General features: G+C 25.9%; 1 protein-coding gene across 2 annotated transcripts in view; it reads left to right on the top strand.

Annotated features, from left to right (window-relative positions):
• The window catches only part of Sec71 (ADP ribosylation factor guanine nucleotide exchange factor Sec71), a 135,416-nt gene that overhangs the window by 94,732 nt on the left and 13,473 nt on the right, over positions 1–27,211 (top strand). Inside the window, exons 29-35 of one of the 2 annotated variants that reach the window (XM_067270117.1) lie at positions 259–388; positions 4,171–4,197; positions 10,759–10,894; positions 16,792–16,930; positions 18,321–18,411; positions 23,586–23,667; positions 25,774–25,919. In XM_067270117.1, coding sequence (XP_067126218.1) covers positions 259–388; positions 4,171–4,197; positions 10,759–10,894; positions 16,792–16,930; positions 18,321–18,411; positions 23,586–23,667; positions 25,774–25,919 — 751 coding nt within the window. The remainder of the gene's footprint in view (positions 1–258; positions 389–4,170; positions 4,198–10,758; positions 10,895–16,791; positions 16,931–18,320; positions 18,412–23,585; positions 23,668–25,773; positions 25,920–27,211) is intronic. The other variant, XM_067270118.1, reaches the window with a different exon arrangement.

The raw sequence follows: 27,211 nt of genomic DNA, 5'->3' as shown, positions 1-27,211 counted from the left end.
TTTATGTTATTGTTATAATGTACAGTACAGTGGAACAGTTGTCATATTGTTCTTACACAATTATATTTATAATTATATATTTTATATAATATATTTTGAAACATATAATTGAATTCAAAACTTTTTGCTTATTTATATTAAATATTTAAATTATACTTAAAAAATAATAATTATTATTATTGTATATTAATACTTTATTTTCGTTGTGTTTCATTTTTAATTATGAGCTGATCAAAATTTTTTCTCTATTTTTATTAGAGCTTTGACAGTTATGTTTGAAATTGTGAAGACATATGGGATCCAATTTAGACCTCATTGGTGGCAAGATTTATTTCAGATTGTTTTTCGTATTTTTGATAATATGAAATTACCAGAACAACAAACAGAGGTTAGACAATATTTTTGTTTTTAGATTTGTTTGTTAGAGAATATCTTTTTGTTAATAATAACAAAAGATAAATTTCTTCATACCAATAATTAATTTAAATGATATTGTCTACTTATTTTCAATATTTTTCAAATTTATTATATATTTTTCTTTAATTTTATTTTCAATATTAACTGTGTGAGATTGCAAAAAAAAATAATGTCAGCTTTTAAAATGTGTAATTATAATTTTTTATAGAAGTAAGAGAAGAATTTACTATGCATTGGAAGAAATTTTCTTGTATTTCTTAGTTTATTATTAACAATATTTTGTAAAGTTTCTATATCTTGAATATGTTGAATATCATTTTTGGCAAAATGTTACTTGTATGCTTATTTATTTGGTTAATTTTATATCTCGTTTAATCTCTCTAATTTTGATTCATTTTACTAGTTAAATATTTCTTTGGGTTTTTTATGTTGTTGTTTTTTGCTTTATAACTTTTTGTTTATTTGTATAGTCAGTTTTGTATTTTTTAATATATTCCACTGTTCAATGAAACAGTTTTCCAAATTTTTTATTCTCATTTCATATATTGAATTTGTTCATTTCTTGTGATATCAGTCTTTAGAAAGAAATAAATCCAATCTACTGTTTGTTAGTTTTTTCTGTGAATGCTTTCTTCTTTCAACAAACTGTTTTTTGTATTATTTCAAATCATCTTGTGACTGCAAATCTTTTTTTGGTCTCTTTATTTTTATTTCTATTTTTTAATTTAAAGTAAATACTGTAGGTTTTCATCTTTAAATAAATTTTATTATTGCAAATTAAATATCTTACATATTACTTTTCCAAAAGTGTAATACAAACCTTTAATTTTTAGCTTTTACTTTAATTCAATAAATTTTTAAAATTTTTTTATAAAAACATTTATTGTATTTTCAGATGAATTTTTAGTTTTGTATTTCATAATAATGTAAAAAAAAATTCTAAAAGATTAGAACTGTTTTTAATATAACCAATTATTTTACTATTTAATGTAACATGCAAAATGTTCTGAATATACAAAAAAATTAAATACCTTCTAAAACCGATAACCGGTGCGAACTATTTTTCGAAATGGCAAACGTTTTCGCTGCCCCTCCTGGGCTCTTCCTCAGGCCAATTCTGGATTTGATAATCGAACAGCATAAATAAATGGAACGTGTTCCGTAATTTAAATGATCGAGTACGTTGGGCAACCGCGTGCCGTTCCAAATATTTAAATTTCCTTTTATTTTGTTTGGGAAAACGATGTGCGCCTCCTATGATAAATACGCGTGACGTCAACCGATTTACGACCTTTCTTCCAATAAAAACTGCCAAGCAGTGGAGAGATTCCTTTCTTCTTTGAAATTAATACATGTTGTTGTGCGATCGGCTTTATAAATTTCAATCTCCTCCAGAGTTCTCAGATGTTCTTGATGTTGGGTGGTGCGGATCACCTTTGCCTCATTAAAATTCGGTGTTATATGTTCTGAATATATGTTTAGATTGTAATAGGTTAGAATTTAGTAATACTTTAGGAAATTTTGAGAATTAATTGAATTAAAAAAGTTATTTTTAAAACTGTAGTACATATAATTCCATAAATTGAACAAGGAAGAAACAAATTGAGAGATGAGAAGCAAAGCAATAATTTCATGTGTGATATATGACTTTCTCTCATTTTTATAATGTGTGTGTGTGTATATATATAATATCATCCAGATTAAGTTAACCAGGAATAATAACAATATAGGTCAAGATAGCATTCATACAGAATGCAACTTGATTTAGGCTAACATTCATTCAGTTGTTAATTCCAGAGAGAATTAATATTGTGGCATCATGTCACTAATCCTCTTAAAAAGATATGAGTGAAAGAAAGATCATATATTACATATGAGATTATTTTTATATAATTATTAAAAAATAAGTTTTTTGAAATAAGAGAAGAATCAAATAGAAGCATTCTCTTTAAGAGAATTCTTTTCTCTGCCAGAAACTAAGGAACAATATAAATTTTTTAAGAAGAGATTGTTGTGTTGAAATATTCTTGATATAGATTTTAAAAGGAATCAAATTTTGTTTGATTTGGATTATACTTTGGAATCAAATAAGATTTTTAGAGAAATATTTATAATTCAAATAAGACTACTTTTATGTTAACATTATTAGTTCTAACATTTATTTTATTATTTAGATTTGACTATAGGCAAAAATCTTTATTTAGTTACAGAGAAACTGTCATCACTAAGACATTAAATTTAGGATACATAATTTAAAAACTTTTTGTAAAACAAGATTTGAAAATAATTCTTTATTAAATTCTGTATTTAATTTTCGTATTTGAATCTAAAGATGGAAGAAAACAACTGTGAAAAACATTTAATCTAGAAAATAAACTCTGACTTATACAAAATATAAGAAGGTTTTTGAATTTAATCAAGTTTATAGAAACATGTTACAAATAAATTAGTTCATTATATAAAATTTAAAATAATTAGTGGGAAGATGATCCAATTGATAATTGAAAACATTGCCAAATGTAGTACAGTATTGCATCAACATATATGCATATTTCATTTGTAAAAATCTCTTATAAATTGAAATGTTGTAAGTAGGGAAGAAGTTCATTCATTATTTCTTGTTTGAAAATTGTACCTTATTCTGATGAATCCTGATGACTCTATCTATGTTCTTCAAATAACATAACAATACTACAAAACATCTATTTACTTATTAAGCAATGATTCTAAAGAAATAAAATTAAATAAATGAAAATATTGGTTAGATTATTCATTGATACAAAAGCAACTAATACAAAACAAGAAAAATGAATATGATATAAAAGAAGCAAATGTGAAATTTATATAAATATTTATTATTATTTTTATATTTATGAATATTATGAAATTTTAAGTTATAAAGAATTTTAAGAATAATTTATTGTGAAGTAATAGATACTTATGACAATAATACATAATCAGCATATTTTACTAATATATTTAACAAAACAAGTTACTTGTTAAGCAATTTACATTTTGTTATTTAACTATTGAAAACATTAAAAATCTATACAAATTTTAGATGACATGATCATTTTATTATTTTTTAAATAATTAAAAGTAATTAAACTGAATAAGATGTTAATTGATATTGAATAAATGTAATGATTGACTGTGCATTGCAATAATTATCTATACTCTATCATATCAATGTTAATTTTTGAAAACATCTCATTTAATATTTCATTTTTTGTTGTTATTATTTTTGGTTTGGTATTAATGGTGGTTTTCTTTGCATATATTTTAATACAATAAAATATATATATATATTTAATTCAATTAAAGTACAATAATTTTTTTAATCCTATTCTTTCTGGTATGTTTGTGTTGGAAAAAAGTTGTAGTATATTAAACACAAAATCAGGTAAAACTTTATCATTACATTGATTTATACTTTTAATTTTAAATATAAATAATTTACTATATTGCTATATATAAATATTATTATTTTGTAATTAACTCAAATTACAAAATATATATATGTATATATAATCAGAGTTTCTGGGAAATAATTTGCTTGTTTCATATTTTTTAGAAATATGACTTCAACCATGATTTTTTTCATGGTTCAGTTCAGTTATATGTTTTATTTTAATTTTGAAATGAAATATCCAGTAAAGATTTTATTCAAAATAATTTGTTTTGATTTTTTTTACACTTTGCTTTTCTGTTACCATGTTGAATGCTGTCTATGGTTGATGTTCTACTGTAAAGAGCAAACCAATGGATCGACTAGCAGAGGTTGGTGATTGACCACAAATATTTTAAAAAACATATGTCTGATGCATGTCTTTTAACTGCATGCAATAATATTATTGTCATTTTATTTTGTGCTTTCCCCTTTATTTATAAATATATTACTAGTGGCAAATTTCTGTTAACCAAAATTACTTCAAAACATATTTACGTAATAAAACTTATAGTAAACAATTTTTTAATTGTTATTTAAATGCATTAATGTACCTATAAAATTTATGTTTGTTTTATATATATTATAATAATTTCATATAATATGAATTGAACAAACATTGATCACTATACTAATATTTTTATTTAATTTTTCAAGGATGGCAAAATAATAACATAACATTATGTGTTTATATGAATATTTCAATAATAATTATAATGATACTATTTAATTAATATTATATTTCAAATATAATTTAATTTACTTTTGCTTAATATTTTGTTTATCTATATATATTTGCATATTCTATAACTAAAATGCTTAGACACATTCTTTGTATTATTTAATTATAATTATTTCTCTCCAGTTATTTTACATAAAGTTTAATAAGCTTTTCTTTTTTACCAAACAAGCAATAGAAATAAAATTTTTTCTATGTTTATTAATGTATATAATATAAAATATATTTTCATGTACAGTACATATTGGATGTATGTGTACAGTAGACATTATATATAGAAAACCAAACCCAGATTATATATTAATAATCAGTGATAAAGTTGGATTATCAGGCTATAACTTAGTTAATTAAATATACAGATATTAGGTAATTTAGATTAAAAGTAAGTGATTAAGTTACTATCCTGTATTAAATTTAATAACTAGAATTAAATTACTTAATGTAGAATATTCATGAAGAAAAGATTGATCTAGAGTCCTTACTGTGCAGATGTGTATGTGTTGGCAATTACATTACTCAGACATCTAGTCTGATCTTTGCTTCTAGACGAAATTAACACAGAAGCTGTAACCATACAGGTCACTCACTTTCTGCATCAACTGGGGCAGGAGTGGGGCAACCTGTGGTTTGTGCTGCACAAAATACTAATAAATATAATTAAAATAATGACCAAATCTGCCCAAAAGGGATCATTTATTTTTTGTGCACCAAGACAAATGTGCTTGCCAGGGGTCAGCTGTCTAATCTACATTTTCCAGCACCTGTTCCCAGTGGATAAAAGCAGCCAAGATACCCCGAAAAAGGCAAGATGGATGTAAGCAAGATGTCTGATTTATGTCACCAGTTCCTTTTTACAAATTTTTATAATTTTAATTGGAAGTGTTTGTGTGTTTTAAAAGGACTTTTTAATAACCTTCCGGCAACAAGTAACCTAAAAAGGAAGGTCAGTTGCCGAAAAGTGTTTTGTCTTGGTGCACAAAAAATAAATGGTGATCCCTTTTGGGCAGATTTGGTCTTTATTTTAATTATAAAAAATTCTCCGTTGGACGAAAATTTACTGACTAATAAATATATCAAGTTCCGAACTTAAGGAAGTATGCAGCAAAAATTCTATTATTTTCTACAACTTAGTAAAAATTTAGTAAAAAGTAAAACAAGAAATTGGCTAACAGACTCACATGAAAACTAAAACTAGCAGTGATTAATTTTCAACTAAATATTTTGGATATATTACATTCACATCAGTGACAGCAGTCATATTAAGCATACTTATGTTAATTTATAATCCTCTGTGAATAAATAATTGTGATTAACCTGCATTTTTTTCTTTTTTTCTCTTGTGCAACCCATGTCAGTTCAAAAGTTTTAAATGTTGTCCTTACATAGAAAAAGGCAACATCCTTTGTCTACTCCTGAACTAGGGAAAACTATACTCCCCATTCAGTTTTTTTTTCAAAATAGTCTAATTATTAAATTTAATTCAAGATGTTGACTTAATCATCTACCTTTAGTCTAAATTACATATTAAATTAAATTGTATATTTATTAACAAGTAAGATAACAAAGTATTTGCAAGTTTTATTTTTTTAAATTAAAAATATTTTTGAAAAGAAAAAAATTATGAAAAAGGATGCAGTAAGTGTTGATAAAGTATGTTTTTGTATTTAAATAAAAGGATGTATAGTCAGAGTAAATATTTCATATCTGACTTTGCAGCAGCCATTTGAAATGACTTGGTAATGAAATTTATGTATATTTAATGATTTTTTCTCATATTCAAACATTGCTTAGCTGCATATAAAACCAATATTCAAATTTTATTATTGTTATTATTTAATTATAGTAATTGTCACTTCATTAACATGACAATTATTATGATTTAACATTTGTCAATACTTTTGGTATATATATAATATGATATATTATGATAATATGCCAAATTATATATAGGTAGTTTTCAACTTATGATAAGAGTTTTATTCCAAGATTCTATCTGAAGTTGAATTGGTTGTAAGTTAAGCATAAAAAGTAATGAGTATTTAGATATAGTCTCAAGATTGTTAATAAGACTATATAATAATGGATATGTATGTATATTATAATCTGTTATTATGTGTATGTACTATAATGCAGTTTGTGTCCAGAGTAACTGTTGTACTGCAATGCTATTTATGTTTTTTGCACTTTAAACAAATGTTTAATATTTTAATTAATTAATTATAGTATTTTATTAATAAAGATTCACAGATAAACACAGATAGTCAACCATGTTTAAAGAAATCAAAAATCACAATAAAGGAGTATTGCAGTTGTGTGCAATTGATTTTTTAAAGTTGAAACTTCCCAAATAAATCTTTTCATATTAAAAATAAAGGTGATTTCAGATATAGCACTATTCTCAAAGACTTCATATCTACTTTTTACATAGTCAGCAGAATCTTACTTTATTTTTAAATTGAAAGCATCACTGATTTCTGGTATGTATGCAATGATGCAATTTCAATTCAGTTTTGCCTCAAGTTCTAAAACAATTTATTTTATTAAGGAAATTATCAGTTGAACTGGACAATACTATTGATGCATTTTGTAGATATTATCATAACTTTTTACCAATAGTTTAAAAGTTCTCATTATTCAACCATGTAAATAGGTAGTTTTAAGATAAAATCATTTTTGTTAAATTTGAAATTTTATTGATAATATTGTTAGATTAGTGTCGTAATTTTATAGAAAAGAGAAGAAAAAGAAATTAGTTATTGACAAAATTTATTTTAAATGATATAAGAAAAAATAATAGTTCTGCTTGAATTATTTTCATTAACATACCTTGATGTAATGAAAATTTAGAAAGAGAAAATATGAATGGGGTAAAATACGATATATCTGTTGTATTTCTATTATTTCAGTGTAAAATTTAATATAGATCATAGATGTCACATGATATAATCATCATTAACATAAAAAAATCAAAAACAGCACAATTTTTTTTATTTTTCTGTTTTCTTAGTTTGAAACAAGTTTATGACTTTTTTATTCAGTTTAATGAAAAAAAATTCTTATAAAATTGATATTATTTGGATTTAAATATCCTAAACTATGATTTAACAAATTTATTTATTACATAAATTTCTTGAAACAGTATTGAAACAATAAATCATAAATATATTGTTTCAATTTGAGATGCTCAAAATTTCATACTAACTGATCCAACGATTTTATCTGGTATTAGAACCAGATTCAGTTAATACAATCATTTTAACCTATTTATATATATGTACTAAAAAATATGATTATTATCTGCAGATAAAAAGTGGCCATTTGCCTGCAGATAATAATAACCATATCAAAAATTCTGATTATAATAAGCAAAGTTTTATAATTGTTTTATAACTTGTTTTGGGATATACTTATTCTGATAATATTAAACAACTGATAAAAATATCTGTGATTGCAATAAGCAGATTCTACTGGATTTACAATCTCCACAATTATTTTTTCCAATTAGTTATTTGTTTTTTAAAATACTGAATGCCTGTATTGAAATACAATCATTAGTAAAACATTTAAAATACCTATGTTGTTTTTATTTCATAGTATGAAAAGTTAAATATCATTAAATATGAGATAGCTTGGGATGCCCCTAGTGGGCGTTCTAACAACAGTGGTGTCATTCTGTGGTATCAATAATAAATTCCTACTACAAATAAAAATAATAATATATTGAATTATACTGTTATAAATAAATTATACTGTTATTTTATATAATAGCTGAAAATCATCGCTAGGGACACACCCCTAGTGAGCGTTCTAGGCATTCCATGACAGATTACAGATATACAAACAGTGGGATCAATGGTTTATATAGTAGATAAAATTGCAACTATGTCAAAAAAACTTTCTTTAAATTAATACAAATAAATAATTGGAAATTTTGAATAAAGCATCATTTGTGTTTTTTATAACTTCTCACGGTATTATCCATTATATTTGTCGCAGAATTTGCAATATTGTCCCATTGAACAAGTTGTCTTAATACAGTTGGCTCTAGATAACTTGAAGTAGAAGGGATAGTGAAGAATTTTTGAGTTATTAGACTTATGGATGATATATTTTTATTATTTCTTACACATATAAAAGAACAAAATGTGCTAGTAGTGAATGAAGTTTGCTTGTAATTTTGATTACAACAATCCATTGCTTTCTGCTTAGGTGTTTATAATTGCCTCAAAAGCATCTTATCCATTAGTGCTGGAGCTTATGGCATATCCCAGTGATATGATTTAAAGACCTGGAATGAGATCATTCATTGGCTAACAGGAAGGACTTGCCCTTCTGTAAGTCAATGAATGATTACTTTGTTTTTCATATTTATTTTATGAATGAAGTTCTTGCCAGTAAGTCGCAATTGGAACCTACTGGGAGGACCTTTATTTATTCAACTCATTAGTAGCCTTGTGGATCTTCAAAGCCAGTATAGTATATCAAGAAAAAAGTTGAAGAATTTAACTATTTTTCAAACTGTTTATTATAACAAATTTTTAAATAATCAATACAGTTTGAATGATATGGCATATGTAAATATTACTATTAAGACTCCAAAGAACATAACTATGCAACATATGTAACTTTGAATCATGAATATATTTTGAATAATGTATATTGATTACTTTATTTTTCATATTTATCAATTTAATCTAAAGACGCATATGAGAAATTATATGTATAAACATCATTCACACATATAATATTTCTTGTATGAGGAGATTGTTTTTTATATGAGTTATTTGTAAATGTAAGTACCATTTAACAATAAATTACAAAAACCTCAATTTACAATTGGGAGGTCTGTGATGTTATTTTAAAATTGCCGATTTCAATCATGTAATTTGAAAATCGGCTATCTACAGATAAACATTAATAATAATTAATATATTTTTCCCACACAATTTTTTATAGTTTCTTTATTATATTGTTAAATAGATATGATTGTAAGTATGACATCTACAATTTTTTAAAATAAATTATTGATAACTTATTCCATGTATTTTGTGATTTACTTATATATATATAGATGTGTTGTGTTTATACATTATATAATAATAATTACAGTCATACCTCGGTACTCGAACATTTCGGAGCCCGAACAAATCGGTACTCGACCAAAAGTTTTGAAAACAAAAAAAGCCCCTGTTCCCGAACAAAATTTTGGTACTCGAACGGGAAAGCCCGCCAAGTCGACGCCGCCGCCGTGGCGTCGGCGTCAGTTACGAGACAGTCCAGTTAGGCCTAAATTTATTTAAATTATTTAATTAAAATTCTAATTATTAAATTTAGCAAGAGATGATGCCTAACACCTAACTCTAGTACCAAATTATCTTAAATTATTAATATTACTATAGCCATTTGCTAGCCCGATAATACGGCAGTTGTTGGTCTTTACGAGACAGTCATTGTTTCGTATGCACATTAACTTACGCTGTGCTATATTTTTTGGATTAGCATCCTTTTCTTTTGATTTATTAGCCCTTAAACATGGGTCCCAAGAAGAATAAAAGTGAAAGTGGTCAAGTGAAAAGGAAAACAGTGAGAACAACAATCGAACTGAAAAAAGAAATCATTGCTAAACACGAAAATGGAGTGCGTGTTTCGGATCTTGCTGTCCAATATTCTATGGCTAAGTCGACAATATCGACTATTTTAAAAAATAAAGAAACAATAAAAAAAATACTAGCGAATCAACTGGGGATTGGAACGCATTAATCCATTTTACATTATTTGTAATGGGAAAAAATGATTTGGAGTCTGAACATATTGGTACTCGAACCTCTTTCTGGAACGGATTATGTTCGAGTACCAAGGTACCACTGTATTATTGTAAAAATTATTTAAACTATTTTAATATAAATGACTTACACTCAAGTTTTATGAACAAAGTCTATGTGTTTGTGATATATAAATGTGTGTGTGTTCAATACCTAAAATTTTGAAAGAATTATAATTAATTTATAATATTTAGAATATTCTGTATTTTACTAAGTTATTGTTTATATCAATATTTTATCTCTTATGTACATATTAATTGTAAAATTTTTATGATATTTCTTTTTTGTTTTTACTTGCTATAAATTGGTTAAAATAAACTTTAAAATTGCAGAAATCTGAATGGATGACAACTACATGTAACCACGCATTATATGCTATTGTTGATGTATTTACCCAGTATTATAGCGTCTTAGGAGATCTTCTTTTAGACGATTTATATAGTCAACTTCATTGGTGTGTTCAGCAAGGTAAAATAAATATATTAATATCATAAGTATTTTATAATCAAAATTTTTACAATGACAATTTTTAATGAATTTACAAATTTATTAAAAATAATATAAATCAGAAATTACAGGTAAGAAATTTTGAAAATTAAGAATTTTTTATTTACTTCATTATTTTTAGAACAAGTACTATCTTCAGAGATTATAAAAATGTGAGATATAAAATAGATAAAAACAATAACATCATTAGGTAAAATAACAAAGCATTCTTTATTAGTCAAGAATGTACAACTTATATGTTTACTTTGTAAATATAATATGCAACTTTTTGCAAAAATAAATTTCAAAACATTTTGTATATAATTTAAAGACTATATATCAAGTTTTTAAAATTTAATATTTAATGATAATTTTTTCACTGATTATATAATTAACATAATGATTACAGACAATTAACAAGATTAAAAAAAGTAGTTAATACTTATAATGATTAATATATAGTTCTCATATTGAATATTGGAAATAATTCAAATAATGATTGCAATTAATGTTTGTTTTTGTTCACTTTTGAAGCTAGTTTGTTTCGTTCTAATGCAAAATAGTTCTAAATGTGAAAAAACTTAAATTTAGAAACATTTTTTTAACATCATTCAAAGATGAAGTGATATAAAAATGAAAAATGATTTGTAAAGGTTGCTTTTTTGTTATAAGTATTTATGATATATATTGAATGAGTACATTCTGACATTGACATAAAGTATAGTATTAGATTAAAGTAATGTAAACTCCAATTAGATGTAAAGTAATGTTAGATAAAGTAATGTATGTAAGTAATTCATTTAGTATTTTGACTCTCTCTTAAAAAATACACATTTTAAAAAGAATTATTGTAGATTACAGTGGGTGATCGGTTAATGAACATAATCTGTTCCAAGATTTTGTTCGCTATCCGAATTGTTTGTTAACTGATTATTGATTTACCATAGGTTTTTATGGGAATTTGATTACTTTGTTCTGGAGACCACAAAAAATAAAAAATATATACTTTCTTACTAAGTTTAGTTATATGTAATAATAAAAATACATATATACACATCTTGCATTTTTATTGGTCATGTTTTTCTGTTTATGGGGGTTAAAGAATCTGTCTAATGTCAATTGCTTTTCTCTCTTCAGGATTTTTTAGAAGTAATTAATAGCATTGTAATTGTAGAGATCCTCAAGCCTATTAACCTCAACCTGGTTTGGATGCCATTCTAAGACTGTTGTTTTGAACATCCTCTCACTTCTTTAAAAGATCTTTAATAGCAGATATTGGCATTAATCCTCTTTTTCAGAAGAAAACATGTCTTGCCGAGTTTCTTGATGTACTTCTATTGTCAGATCTGTTTCAGGTTCCATTATGAGCTCTTCAATGTTCTTTATTTCTCAGATGTGATTTTTGTTACTCCTTAAGCTTCTTGAGTCTTCTTGATTATATTGTATCTTTCTTAGATAAGATTGAACTGCAACCTCCTGTACACCTGTTTAAGCCATACTGCTTAGCAACATCAGACATCTTCTGCCCACTCTCTACCTTTGCTGTTATACTCTCACCTTTCAAAAATAAAAACTGATGCAAAACTTAATGAATGCCGCCTGATAGTCTAGTCTCGCGAATACTATAAAAGAATTGTTTCTGTCAGAAAAATAAAAGGCTGGAGTTACAAGGGAGAGTTTCAAAGTTTGGAAGAATACTATTCGATTAGTATATACCGGGTTGATCGTTGATGTCGACGTCTCCTGTGCTTCAAAAATTTTTAAATTGTTGCCTGAAGACAAGGGAAGACCAATTGGTATTCGTTATTTTACGTCACTTCTTCTTGTATTTGTTCTATGAAGTGTTCATTATCCAAACATGTGTTTGTTGTTCAGACATAAAAATCTTTTGCAAAAGTGTTCGTTATCCAATTTGTTCGTTAACCAATCACTCACTGTATTGCAAACCTAAATATATTTCAAATTAATAGTTTTACTTTTGTAAACTATAAATAAGCATGCATCTAAAGATTCCTTTGCTATCAATTTAAAGAATTCTGCTATAAGCAACTACCCTTGTTCTATAAATTCCTACTCATGGCACTCAACAAGCCATTGTTCCACCCCAGCATAGTATATATGTACACACACACACACACACACACACACACACACACAACACACACACACACACACAAACACAAACAAACAAACAAACATCACAAAACCCAATAAATTTGTAATGCCAAACAGACACTGGATTACATCAAGCTATTTTTCCACAGTTATATTTAATTAATTACTAAATAATTTGTCAATAATACGAGGGCACTGAAGACATCTCCATTCAGCACCATATGTAACCAAGGATGGTTATATCATACTTAAATATGTTTGGAAGGGGAGATTGGAACAGAGATAACTGGCAATGCATTTGCATGGTAAGAAGGAGTTGCAAGTTTGTGTCCTGCTTAATGCCAATTCTTTTCTTCCAGAATATTCTAAATTATTTAATAAATATTAATTTAATTAAAATTATTAAATTTAATAAGAGATGGCACCTAATGATTCCCTCTAGTGACAAATTATTTAATAATTAATTAAATATAATATGGAAAAGTAGCCCAATGTAATTCAGTAATTGTTTGGCTTTTCAAACTACAAAGCCAAAGTTGTAACTGACTGTTTTACTGCCAAAAGGATTCAAATATTGGATTGATCAGCACAATTACCAGACTTAAATCCAATAGAAAATTTGTAGAAAATTGTTGATTATCAAACAAGTCCAAATTTCCAATAATGCAACTGATTTTTGTAATGCCATTGAAGAAGCACGGAAAAGAATTTGTTAGCCAGTTAAAATGATTAGTTTCTGGAATGTTCAAATGGCAAAAGACAAAAGGTTTCGCCATCAATATTAAATTAGTCATGAAAAGTCATGTTTTAGTTGTTGAACTTATGCAATTTATTAAGTTACAAAGTTTCATTTCACTAGAAATATCTGTCACTTCTGAAAAATGGCAACATTTGCATAAAATAGTAAAAAAAAATACCAAACTTTGTTTAAGACACACTTTGTAATATATTTAAGTTTGTATTAAGCAGAAAAATGTTTTTCTGAAATTTCTTTTTGTATAATAGACAAAAAACTACTACATGACTCATAGCTTGCATTATTTTTGTCCAATACTGTATGTGGGTACTTGTGACATACATTTTGCATTTTCTTAGCAACAATTTTTCACTGTGATGGTGACCAAACTAACAAAAGTTAATAAAGCATTTAAAACTTTTTAACACAATAAAATCAGTACAATAAAAATACAGATAAAATGTAATTGTGTGTGTCACTTTGACTTATATAACTAAATTATTGACACCAATTTTTTAAATATATTGGATGGACACAAAGTGGGACTAAAAATTTGAAAGATAAATAAATATAAATTAATCAAACCCAGTGTTAATATTAAATATTTGCTTATGAAAACATTTAGATTAAGGTACAAACTATAATTATATTACATTAAATTATTAGGATATTTTAGTGACAACAGTTAGTATAGTTTTAAATTGCCATTAAAACAGTATGATATTCTAAAGAAAAATTAAAATGTACTGTACCTGTAACCTGTGCATCTTTATTTTACTAAATTAAAATATTAAGACTAAATGACTACTAATGTACTAAAGAATGGTTATTTATCATTAGTGTGTGTTATGTTACAAATGTGTTTTTCCTATATACACTTCTTACACATTCATCACTGATTTCTTCCAGATCCAAATTTTCAACATAGATTTTATTCATATTCAAAATAGCCCAGTGATTTTATAAAACAAACTGTCAAACTGCAGGGCAATACTTTTGAAGTATATTATCATACAAATGCTTCTAAACGACAAGAAAATTATTCTGCAGGCCCAAATTATTGGGTGGACCCTCAGTCCCACAAGCCCATATAAGTTGGTGCAACTGACTGTAATTTATTATTATATATTTAATTATATTATTGTAAACACATAATCAAATACATTTATATTTTAATATGCTTAAATACATTAAAAAGTTAGTTTTTATAATGCATTATTTAAATTATTTTTTATTAAAATCAAAAATATAATCAGTAATGAAGAAACCTAAAATTATAAATCTTTTATATTATGCAGCCGATATTATTTGTTTATCATTATTGATTAACTGATGATTTCTATGATTAATGAAGATTTACCATGTGTTCACTTTTTAAAAATTTGTTGCACATAACACATACAAAGGTTACTAAGGTTTTATTTTTTTCTCAGATTTTTAGATAAGCCTATTTAAAATATAATATAAAAATTGAAAATTTATGATGAATATAATGAAAGAAATGAACGGAATATGTTTATTTTTCTTCATTTTAAATAGAAAATATGTTTTAATTTTATTCTTTAGATGGATAAAAATTTTTGCTTTATTTCATACATACGTTCTAGTATTTTTAACTGTTTGATATTATATCTTTAATATTTTCGGAGATACAAGATCTGAATGCAGGATCAATCATCTTATATGCAAAAAATATAATATATTTATTTACACAATTTTAAATTATATTTATACTGATATAACTACGTACATAATTTTTTAATATATAATTTTTTACCTGAAACATTAATTATTAATTTATTTGCAATACTTCTTTTTATAAATTTTCTATTTTATTAAAAATTGATTTAATCTGAAATGTATTAAAACTTCTGTTTATCATCATAAATAAATATAAAGGAAAAGTTCTGTAAAAATTTTTAATATTTTAAATAAAAAAAATTATGTTTAAAGAATTATTTTCATTATTTAAAATTTATTGGGATGCAGTTGGAAAAAATTATAGACCTATAAATTCCTTCTGTCTATCTTTCCTTAATCTTGAGAATGGAGTTAGATAGATGAAATCCAAGAACAGAAATGGAAATGATTAACTATAAAGGAACTTACAATGCAAACTTGAAGTTACTTTAAAACTTATCCTGAAAGCAGTTAAATAGCTGACTGGCATGACTCTATTGTTAAAGGAAAAGTATGATGTACAGAGGCAAGCCACTACTAACTTGGGGTGGAGAACATATTTTAAGTTAAATAAATTAAAAATATGATTAAAATTGCAGCTCTACATTGTGACTATGTCACAATAAATAATTGCTTGTTAAAATTTAATTAATCTAAAAATGAATATGATTACTAAAAATATTTTTGAAAATATTTTAGTGTATTAAGATGGAGTTATATAAACAGTATATTTTCAGTTGAACAATAAAAGATAATTGAAGATGATGTCAATATTAAATTATTTTACAAGAAATATATTCTGTTAATATTCAAATAAATAATACATTATTCTTGCATGAATGAAAATCAGATTTAAATGAAAAAAATTTATATCTCAGCATGATGATTCAATAAGTAAATCATTATTATTAAATGAAATTTATCCAATCAAAGTAATTCAAAAACAAATTTTTGAATTTCTGTTGTTTAAATTTACAGAAATTTAAAAATATCTTAAAACAGAAGTTGAATAGTTTAATCTGATTTGGTTCTTAGTGTTTTTTGAAATATTCATTTTTAGTGATTTCAATTTTTATAAATTAACTTTTTGTAAATTCTCTCATATCTGTTTGTTTTATCATAATTATGAATAGCAGGATAAACAAATGTTTACTAATAAAAGAATTAGTTCATGTTACTATTTGTTTACTGAGTGATAAAAAAAAAATACTGAATAATGAATACATTTATATTTAAAAAAATTGACATTTATAAAATTATTTGCTTATCAGAAATTAAAAAATAAATAAATTTACTTAAAAATGTGTGTGCACATTTAAATTTCATGAAAAATTTTTTATTTTTACAGATAATGAACAATTAGCAAGATCTGGAACAAATTGTTTGGAAAATTTAGTTATTTCAAATGGAATGAAGTTTTCAAGTGATACTTGGAACAAAACATGTGATTGTATGTTGGATATATTTAAGACAACTTTACCATTTTTGTAAGTATAAAACTTAAAATGTATAACATGATACAGTCAAATCTGCATATTATAATCACTTTGGGATTTGCCTGTACTGTTATTAATAACTGATAACATTAAACAAAGTAATTAATGGAAATTCTGCCATAAAAGAACATATTAAGCAATTAAAAGTATAACTTAGAAGATTTATTAATTATAATCAGTACTATTATTACTTAGTAATAATTCATTCAGTGCTGTTTGCTTTCTGTTTTTTGCAATACCATCTTTAACAATAGCTAGCATATAATTGAAATAAGAAATGTCAGCAAGTTAAATTACTGCACTGTGATCAAATAACAAACTGATTAACATTTAATGTTTTAATCATGGTAAGATTGGTAACAATTTCACATTATCAGACACACATTGAGACTAATAGTAAAAAACACAGATTAAAAAATACGTGAAGCTAATAGTAACTATTATTAAAATTCTGATTACAGTAAACAAAGGTTTATAAGTTTATTTTAGCTTATATTTATCTCAGTGGTTCAATGTTTTTATTTTCTTCTACTTTCTGACTTAGGAACTACTGAAATAATTTTCAGAGCAATTTTTAGTAAACTCAATTTTACAAAATCTCTTTAAAAAGTAAATATAATGTAAGGCACTTTTTTTCTTTCTGCAAAATGCATTTCAGATCTAAAGTCCCTCATCAGTTGTTCTTTAGTGCCTGTAAATTACATAATGTTTTATATAATAAAATTAAAGTTACATTCTAACTTCTGTGTATACTCATAATGTGGATTGATGAATTTTTGTTATCTATATATTAGTTAATATAGTCTCCAATCTATAGGATGGAGCTGTAATAAGTGTTAAAATAAATTACAAACCTAAAACCTGCAATTAAAATTATACAAAGTAAAACCTGAGATAGAATGACATCATGTACTACAACAAGTCTTAAAGATTTAGAATTAGTAAATTTTAAATGTAGAGTGAAGCAAGTATTTTTTGATTATAATATAATATCATGTGCCCAGTTCAGGGAAGTATTAAAAGACAAAGATTATTATAACTTTAGTAATTATATTAAAAAATTAAAGCAGTTTCTAAAAGAAATTGATTAAATATAATCCTTGTTCTAATTTTGAAAATTGCTCCTGAAGATGAATTTTACATATGCTGAAAACAGAGCTTTATTAAAAGCATGTTGATTAATTATTTATAAGAATATTAATGTTAATAGACTTAGTGTATATTACTTACTTAGTGTATATTATATTTATATAATGTAGATTGACTTTCAGTATAAATTTTAAATTTCTCCAGTAAAGTTTTTTAATATAAATATAATTTAGCAAATAAAATTTATTTTTTTGTTTGTTTTTCAAATATACATTTTATTTTTGGTTTTTAGGTTATTAACCTGGGTTCCAGGAAGCAGAGATGGCACACAATATCCTGTTTCACAAAATGAAAAACCATTTATTGAAAATGAAATAATCTTGGTAAGTTATACAAATTGAAAAAAAAAGTAATTTTATATGCTGCTTTAAAATGAAAAAGAACATTAAATAATAAATTCAGTACTATTTTAGCAAAATCCTGTATATAATGTATTTTTCCAGTTATAAACTATATCTTTAAAACTATATAATTCAAAAAGAAAAAGGAATTTTCTTTTAACTTATTGTAACTTGTAATTAAAATTAGTGACTTAAGTATAAAATGATGATTACATAAATAAACATGCTTATAGTAATTTGGACTCTTAGATAGGCAATTAATTAGAGACAAACAATTTTGCTGAATGATTGGACTATTTTTAGGTTAAGTAAATAATTAGTTATTAATTAATTTAATTAGAATTAGATGGTTATGCTGTCATTTCATATTAATTTTAATATTTCTTTCTTCCATATTAAATTTCTTCCAGAAATTTTTAAATGATGATTAATTTATTATAATTATTAAAATTATGAGATGACAGCATAACCACCTACCTGTAGTAATTATTAACTAATTATTTACTTAGCCTAAAAATAGTTTGATTATTTGGCAGAGTCATTTGGCTCTAATAAATTAATTCAGGTTAAGTGTTGATGTTATTATATAGACAGGCAATTGAGTAGCTGTCTTATATTGAATTTTTTTCTTCTTCAAGTTTCTTTTCCAAAAATATTCTAAATTAATTCATTTAATTCTAGTTATCAAGATAATGACTTAAATGTGTACCCTTAGTTCAAATTACATAATACAGTCAAACCTATCTAAACATAATCTGAATAAAACAAAAACTACTCTAAGGAAAAATTATTTGGCACAGATTGATTTTCTAAAGTATGTTAAATTTTACTGTAAGTCAGAAAGCTGCTCAGTATAGAAACAGAAGAGACTTTGGGTATGAAGAACATAATTTAGTCTAATTCACAAAACAACACCTTTACTTGTTGCTGAGATAACTTTAATGAGATAAACTAATGTTTTCGGCCTACTCAATAGGCCAAAAACATTATGAACGTCTGCTTTATGAACATAATTTAGCCTGGATAAAGTAAAAAATTAAAATTTCACTTGTAAACAAATAAGTAAAATCTTCTCTAGGCATAAAGAGCATTGCAAAGCATGACAAACTGTATTCTCGGAAAGATTTTAAACTTTGTTAGAGAAACAAAAGTCATAAGGCAAGATGACATATGGACCAAAGTCTTTGTTGGAATTAACCAAGGGTAGAATTTAATATTTTTCAGAATTATATTAGCTTCTAAGAATCCAGTTCTTGAGAATCAGCATTAAATGTAATTCTTGAAAATAATGAGAATAAGGTAACACAATGCTTGTATGGAATAATTAGTAACTAACTAGTACCAAGTATTTGAAAACAACTTAAGATATTGATAATTATGGAGATTGAAGTAAAGGATTAATTAATGTATTAACCTTCCTCAAAAAGCTAGAACACAGAATAAACTTAGTTTCTGCATCACTGTACAGTGCAGTGGAACCTTGCCTAATGAGCATAATTTGTTCCAGAATCGTACTCATAATGTGAAACACTCGTTAAGCAAAACAATTTTTTCCATATAAATTAATGTAAAATACAATAATGCATTCCACGCTGAAAAAAATACTCAAATATTTTATGTATAACATTTATTCGGGAGCAAATTCTCTGGGCTTGCTTAGCATGCACGACATGCTTAACCCTTTCCATGCTGGCAATCTACAGCAAATAATTGAGTGGAATTTGTCATGCGGCGCATTTTTTGCAGTTTTTGGATAATTTTTAAATCGCGATATTTTGCTTCAAAATCGCGCTATGTTTAATCTGTTTTTTGTGTTTGATTAAGAACATATCACAGTTTACGATTGTTTAATTTTTAGTTTAATAGAAATTTAAAATAATAAAATTTGAAGCTTACGAACAAAAGAAAAAAATAATTAATTTACAGAAAATCGCTAAACTTTGTACATTTGTTAGTTAGATACATCTGTCTTCTTTTAAATAAAAGAAACCGCAGCTCTCTAGCTAGAGCGGGGGAGAAGTTATTGCCATTATTTACACTATGTCTCTAATTACTTGGCATTGAGAGGAGTCGATTGTTATCGTAAAGCAACACGTTAAAGTTTATCATCATATATTTCTGCTTAAAATAGTGAATATTTGACACTTTTTTATATTTTTTCGAAGGCTTTATACAATAATACACTAAAATAAGCGATTAGTTAATTTTTTCCTGCAATTACGCAATATCCGGAAGTAATGAGTTTTTCGGTAAATTTTTCAGATAGAAGCTTTTGATAAGAAATCTTCTTGTCTAAATAAAGTCAAATAACATGAAAACTAGTAGAATTATGGCTCTAAAATGATGAATATAGCTATCTTTTAATGTTTGTTTACATTCTGACTTTAATCACGTGGATTGGTTCTTTGCGGGAAAATTTTGACCAAATGGTTTTAAAAGAAACTCTCATTCATTGAAGTTGATTCAGTCATAATATAAATTACCAATTAGAGCGTAATAGGCGTAGAAACAAAATTTTTAAAGCCAATTAACAGCAAGATCTTCCATAGATTTACTATAGGGAGTGGAGTTTTCTGGAAATATTTATTGCTAGATAGTTTTAAAAACATATTTACTAGCCGAAATATTGTAGAATTAGCTAATTTAATGTCTAAGTGCATTAAATTAGTTAATTAATGCTAAAAAACGATTTAAAAAGCGAATTTATTGTGATTGTTTACATTCTACTTGGAAGGTTGAAGACAGGACTTTTCGTGGCAAATTTTCCTTTCACAAGTCTGTGATTAGTTAAAGTAATGTCAACAAAGACAGAAGATAACCAATAAAACTGTAGAAGGAGTTTCCCTTTGATTGTTTTCAGTCAACTGTGTAGTTAACTGGGAAGATTTGCTGTAGAATGGTAGGGGTCTATTTTACCAAAATATTTATGGCCCAGGGGTGGTCACAAAACACTTTTTGGCTTAAACAAAGTCAATTGACCTACAGAAGAGCGAATCAAAGCTAAGATCACTGGAAAATCAAATATAACACAAAATAATCGAATTTTTTGATTAATTAAGCCTAAAGGCGTATGCCGTATCACGAATTAACGGCAAGTCACGTGACATACGCCTAAAGGCGTATAACCGCATGGTTAAGAAAAAGTTTTGACTGTCAATATATTTTTTATATGAGAACAAATATGCCAATAATAATTAATTTTAACATGTAAACTTTTTATCATTTGTGTTTGCTTTTACATTGGCAGCTAGTGGCTAGCAGTTTTAAGTCAGTGCCATGCTTGTGGGAACTTGATTGCTTGCTTGTGTGGAGGTTTTCCACAGCAAACAAATGCATGCGCATGATGTCATTCGAAACATTTAACACAGCCAGATTGTATCGAAGGCTTGTGGTACCTAGTCAGCATACATGTATTGTGTACAGGGGCGGATCTAAATAGAGACTAATAGGGCTTAAGAACTGGACCTCCAGTGTCAAGGGCTACAAAAATTGAATTATTATCATAAATTTTTAATACTTTTTCATTATAATTTATTTCATATATTTCATGTGCAGATATAATGGACTTTATAATAGTCCATACTTTTTTATTCACACCAAATAACATTTCTGTCTGTTGTTTAGTGCTAGAGAAGGTCTATTATTCTTCTTATAACTTTCAGCATGCCCAAAAATTTTGGTTAGGTTTTGCCTCTGCATTTATTCAAAGAAAATTATACAATATACATTGTTAAGGAGCATGAATCATCATTTTTTTTTTTTTCTAGTGCTGGAATGCGAATTTGATTTGCAGAAAAGAAAAAAGTCACAGATAATATGTCTGATTAACATGCCAAATGATATGCCAAATTCTTGGGCTATGTAAAAGCTATAATTAAATATTAGAAATTAATTAATTTCACTAGAAGTAGGCAGTTATGTTTCCATCTCATATTTAATGTAATAATTATAAATAATTAATTTTTAATTTAGACATTTCTAAAATTTAATTTGGAATTTGTCATTAAATTTAATACCAGATGGCAGCATAACTACCTACCTTTAGTCAAATTAATTTATTTCTAATATTTAATTACAGACTTTACATAGCCCAAGAATTTGGCATATTGTTTAGCATGTTTATTATATAACGGGCTATGGTTGTTGATGTTTATAAGTAATATGTGTGAACACAAGTTTGGAAAAATGTGTGATCACAAGCGACAGTAAGATGCTAGCAGAACAAGTGCTAAACGCAGACTGATGGAGCATGCGCACAGTTCGGGACTTCCCCTCTCCTGGTCACTCGTTATGCGAAACATTGCTCGTGAAGCAAGTCAATTCTTTACAATTTGTCTTTGCTCTTTGTCGAGGTGCTCATCATTAAGCAAGGTTCCACTGTAATGCAATCGGAAGTTTTGACAGCAAAGCAAGCCACTAGTTTTTTGTACTTGAATTGACTTGTTCACTCTCAGGTAATCTCATAAGGATTACATCTGAGAAGTATTCAAATGCCTACTGCAAGCAAGTTTATGAGATTAACAAGAATCAAGATTTTTATTTGAATACTCCCATTTTGCTCGGAATCACTTTGAATTAATCTGGATTAAGCCTAGTAATAAAATTTTTTTGTGTGTAAAAATAACTTTTTACTTTAAAAAATGAACATAACTGTGTGACAATTATCTAGTGTAGTTTAAAGATTAAAAAATATATATACTAAAACATGTTCAAAACAGAAAAAAATAATTCAGTACTGGGTGATTTTGGTTCACACAAGTTTTACTGTATCTTTGTATTTAATTAGTCAGGTTACATCATTATAATGCTGGATTTATTATCCAGCATTATAATTTAATCATAAATGTGACTTTTTTTATTTTGGAAAATCAATTGAAATACCTGAATATGATAATTTTTTTTGAAATATCTAGGCAATAAAAGTTGGTTATGCAGACATAGAAATTTTTCCACTATTTAGTATTAATAATTAATTATAATTTAATTGATGATGTATTAAGTATTTTCAAAGCTTTATATTTATATGTTAGAATTGTATTTATTTTTAAAAATAAATACAATTCTAACATATAAATATAAAGCTTTGAAAATACTATTAAAAATACTAAACTTTTGAAAAAATTATTATTATATATTTTTAATTTTATATTGAACAGCAATCAAATGGAAATCAAATTTTACCTGATGGTATTGAAAAGAAATTGTTACAAAGTGGAATGAATGAGGCATCTTTAATACGTATGTTTATTTACTAGTATTTATTCACTAATGTTAAATATTTTTAGAAACAGACTGAAATTAATAAATTATAATTATTGATTTTATGTAGCAATTACATGAAATAGTTGAATTTAGAAAATATCTTATGAGTGTATTAAGTATGTTATCTATTTATTAGTCACATTTTTCTAAATAAATTGCTTTACTAGCAGCTGATCAAATTTTAAAAAATAAATTATATTTTTTATTCTAAATTTCTAAATTTAAAATGTTTTATTTTAAATATTACATTCAAATGTTATAATTTATATCTGCTTTATGCAAAGATTATATCTAGATTATTTTGAATAAACTAATAAGACATTTATAATAATTAATAATTTTCATCTAATGAAGCAAAAGAAAATTAGCACCAAAAATTGATTGGATAGTAATAAATAAGATTTAAACCAGTTCTGTATTCATTATGGATGTCAACTTTTCATGAAACAATTACCTGTAATGCTCTCCTTTATGGAAATGGCTTTGTTTTTTTACTGTATCTTTTGCTATGTTTATTCTAACTTTGAAAATCATCATGAGAAAAATTGTATTTTAGCAGAGAGGGAAATAAATTAATTGATTGAGAGTACATTTCAATAATGAAATCAAATACATGAATAGTGTTATAATGTCTATAAGCTTTTCTTATCTACATCAGAAAAAATTTATATAAATAATACAAACAGAATTAAATAAAAATAAAACATATGATAGAGAATATTATAACAAAAAAGAGAAATTAATTTTTACAGTTTATAATAGAGCAATTTTTTTATCCCAACAAAGCTAAGTGACAGTTATTAATGAACTAATCACTTTGCAGAAAAAAATTCTTATAAAAAGAAATAATAACTAGATTTAAAAAACAAATTAGATAACAGATGATTATAGAAAATGAATAGCTTTTTTGCAGCTTAGAATCATAGGTATACTTAATAAAACATGGTTTATCAGTTTATCTTAGAGTAGTGGTTCTTAACCTATTTGGACTCATAAGACACTTCTACAGTTGTGTAAAGATTGTATGAGTCGCACGCTCCAGTGCAAGAGTTGTTTATAGGCCCCACAAATAATACAGCATTGTATCAGTTGTACATAACTAGATCACCACTGCTTCTGTGTGATATGTATCTTATACAAAGTTCTGAAATGCAGTTGATAATGCATAAAATTACATTTTATTAATATCATTATATGTTAGTTTATTTTCAAATTTTAAAATTTGCTAGTTTAATTTTTAAATTTATCTTGTGGTTGTTTGAATGACTTTATATCACACTAATGTGATATGATACACCAGTTAGAACCATTGTCTTAGAATATTTACAGTTAAAAACATGGAATTTATTTCCCTGTCTACAAATAGGTACAGACAATAAATGGTTAATATAGTCTATAAATATTGTAAATATATAATATTACTTTTAACTAAAAATTTATTCTATATTGCCATCATTATATATGTATTGTCTGAAGATGATGTTAATAAGGTCACATTCATGGTTTTCAATGTCTGCAAATTGAGCTGAGCAAGATTTATGCTTATATCTAGAATTTATTTAATGTGTTTAAAAATAGAAGCAATGATATTGTATTACATCTAAAATCTATAGATATAGAACATAGATAATTGGAGTTTTAACATTGGATTTTTTTTTTGCTTCAATCTTAACACAAAATAAGAAAAAAGTGAACTTTTAAAAAAATTGCAGGATTTCCCGGGATGAGAAAAATTTCCCGGGATATTTCCCGGGGTAAAAAAACAGCCGGGATCCCGGGATCCCGGTTCAGAAACCCTAGGTATGTCTCCGAGCACCAATTTTGGGGGTGTCAAAATGAGTCTGTAGAAGATTTTATAATTAACATTGAATCAAGTGCCAGTATGAGATTTGCATTGGGCATTAAAACTGTTTGACATGGCCCTGGACTAAGGAATAAAAAGTGTCACTGTTTAAAATTAAGAATGAAATATTTTTATTTAGAATAGGTCATTCAGAATTGATAGAAGATAAAATTATAATTTTAAATTTTATTTTGTAATTATTAAACTGTAATAAAATAATAAAACAATTTATTTTTAAGGTTCAGAAAGCAAAGATGAAAAGATATTTTTGTCACTGAAAATCAAATGTATAGTGCAACTGGAATTAATACAGACAATTGACAATATTGTTTTCTTCCCTGCAACTAGTCGGAAAGAAGATGCAGAAAATCTTGCTGCAGCCCAAGTAAGTCTAATTTTTCATAGTTTTAAATTAGATAGTTTTTCAATTTGTAAATATATAAAACAATTAACTTAATAAACTGATAAAATTATTAAATTATTATAAGTAATAATTCACTGATTTTAACTAACTGTTACTTATAAAATTATAAGTACAGTAAGATCCCGCTTAACATGGGGGATGCATTCCTAGATGAAAAAGCACTAAATAAAACAGTGTTAAACAAGTTCATTTTAACATATAGGGAAAGAGGAACATATGACCAAAAATAAACAGATTCTACTATAATTTTTAAATTGTTTTTATATTAATTTGCATAATAATAATATATGATAAATAATACATATCTGTCTGCATATGTTTATGTAAAGTTTATTTTTTGTGATGAAGGTCCTGGCTCTTCTGAAATTCTTGTTTTTTTGCAATAAAGTCATGTAGTTTCATTTATTGCTTTCTTTTTCTTTCCTAAGCAAATGTTGGTAGCAGGAGATCACATTCAAAATGCTTTGCACGTATTTCAAAATCTGGATCATTTGCTACATTTTGATCAATGGTTTCGGTTATTGTTACCAAACTTTTACTAAGGAAATCTGTAGTGAGTTCTTTGAGTTCTTTTTTTAGAATCACTGTTTTCCAGTTTTATATGAATTCCTTGTTATTCCAGTTTTTGAAGGTTGTCATTGGTAAGGCTCTCACCAGAAACCTGAAGTAACTCCTCAATATCTTGCTCGTCTACATCACCTAGTCCTCCTGTATCGATTAGGTTGAAATTTGGTCAACTTAATGATATAGCGATAAGCTCTTCTTGTTGAGAATTCTTAGATACCTTAAGCCATAACTTGCACACTTCTCTGTTCATGCATTTATCAGTTAATTCTTGCTAAGCGAAGTCAATATTTCCTATGGCATCCATGATGTTATATTTTTTCCAAAGTTGCACAAAACATACATTGATTTAAGGAAAGTACAGTGCTATGATGAACTGTCACCTTTTCCTGATTGGTTTGTGTTCATAAGTAATTGTATTACAAATTAATGAAATGCTGCAATAATTTGAATCACCGTAAGTTTTGTAATTTTTTTAGGCTTCAAGCAGACACCATGTTATATCGAGACAGCGTTAAGCGGGGTCTTACTGTAATTATTTTATTATTCACCATATAATTTTAATATGAAAATTCTGTCTGATTATATATAATTTTTTAAATTGTAGTAGATTTTTTTCAAAGCAATTTTTTGATTAAATTATTTAATTAAAATTGGTCTTAATGTAGAGAATGTTGTTATCTTGTATA

This window comes from Centruroides vittatus, unplaced genomic scaffold, assembly GCF_030686945.1.
Source record: "Centruroides vittatus isolate TY-2023 unplaced genomic scaffold, ASM3068694v2 contig_364, whole genome shotgun sequence".
Lineage (NCBI taxonomy): Eukaryota > Metazoa > Arthropoda > Arachnida > Scorpiones > Buthidae > Centruroides > Centruroides vittatus.
The sequence above is the reverse complement of the archived record's forward strand: the minus strand, read 5'-3'. Positions and strand labels throughout refer to the sequence as shown.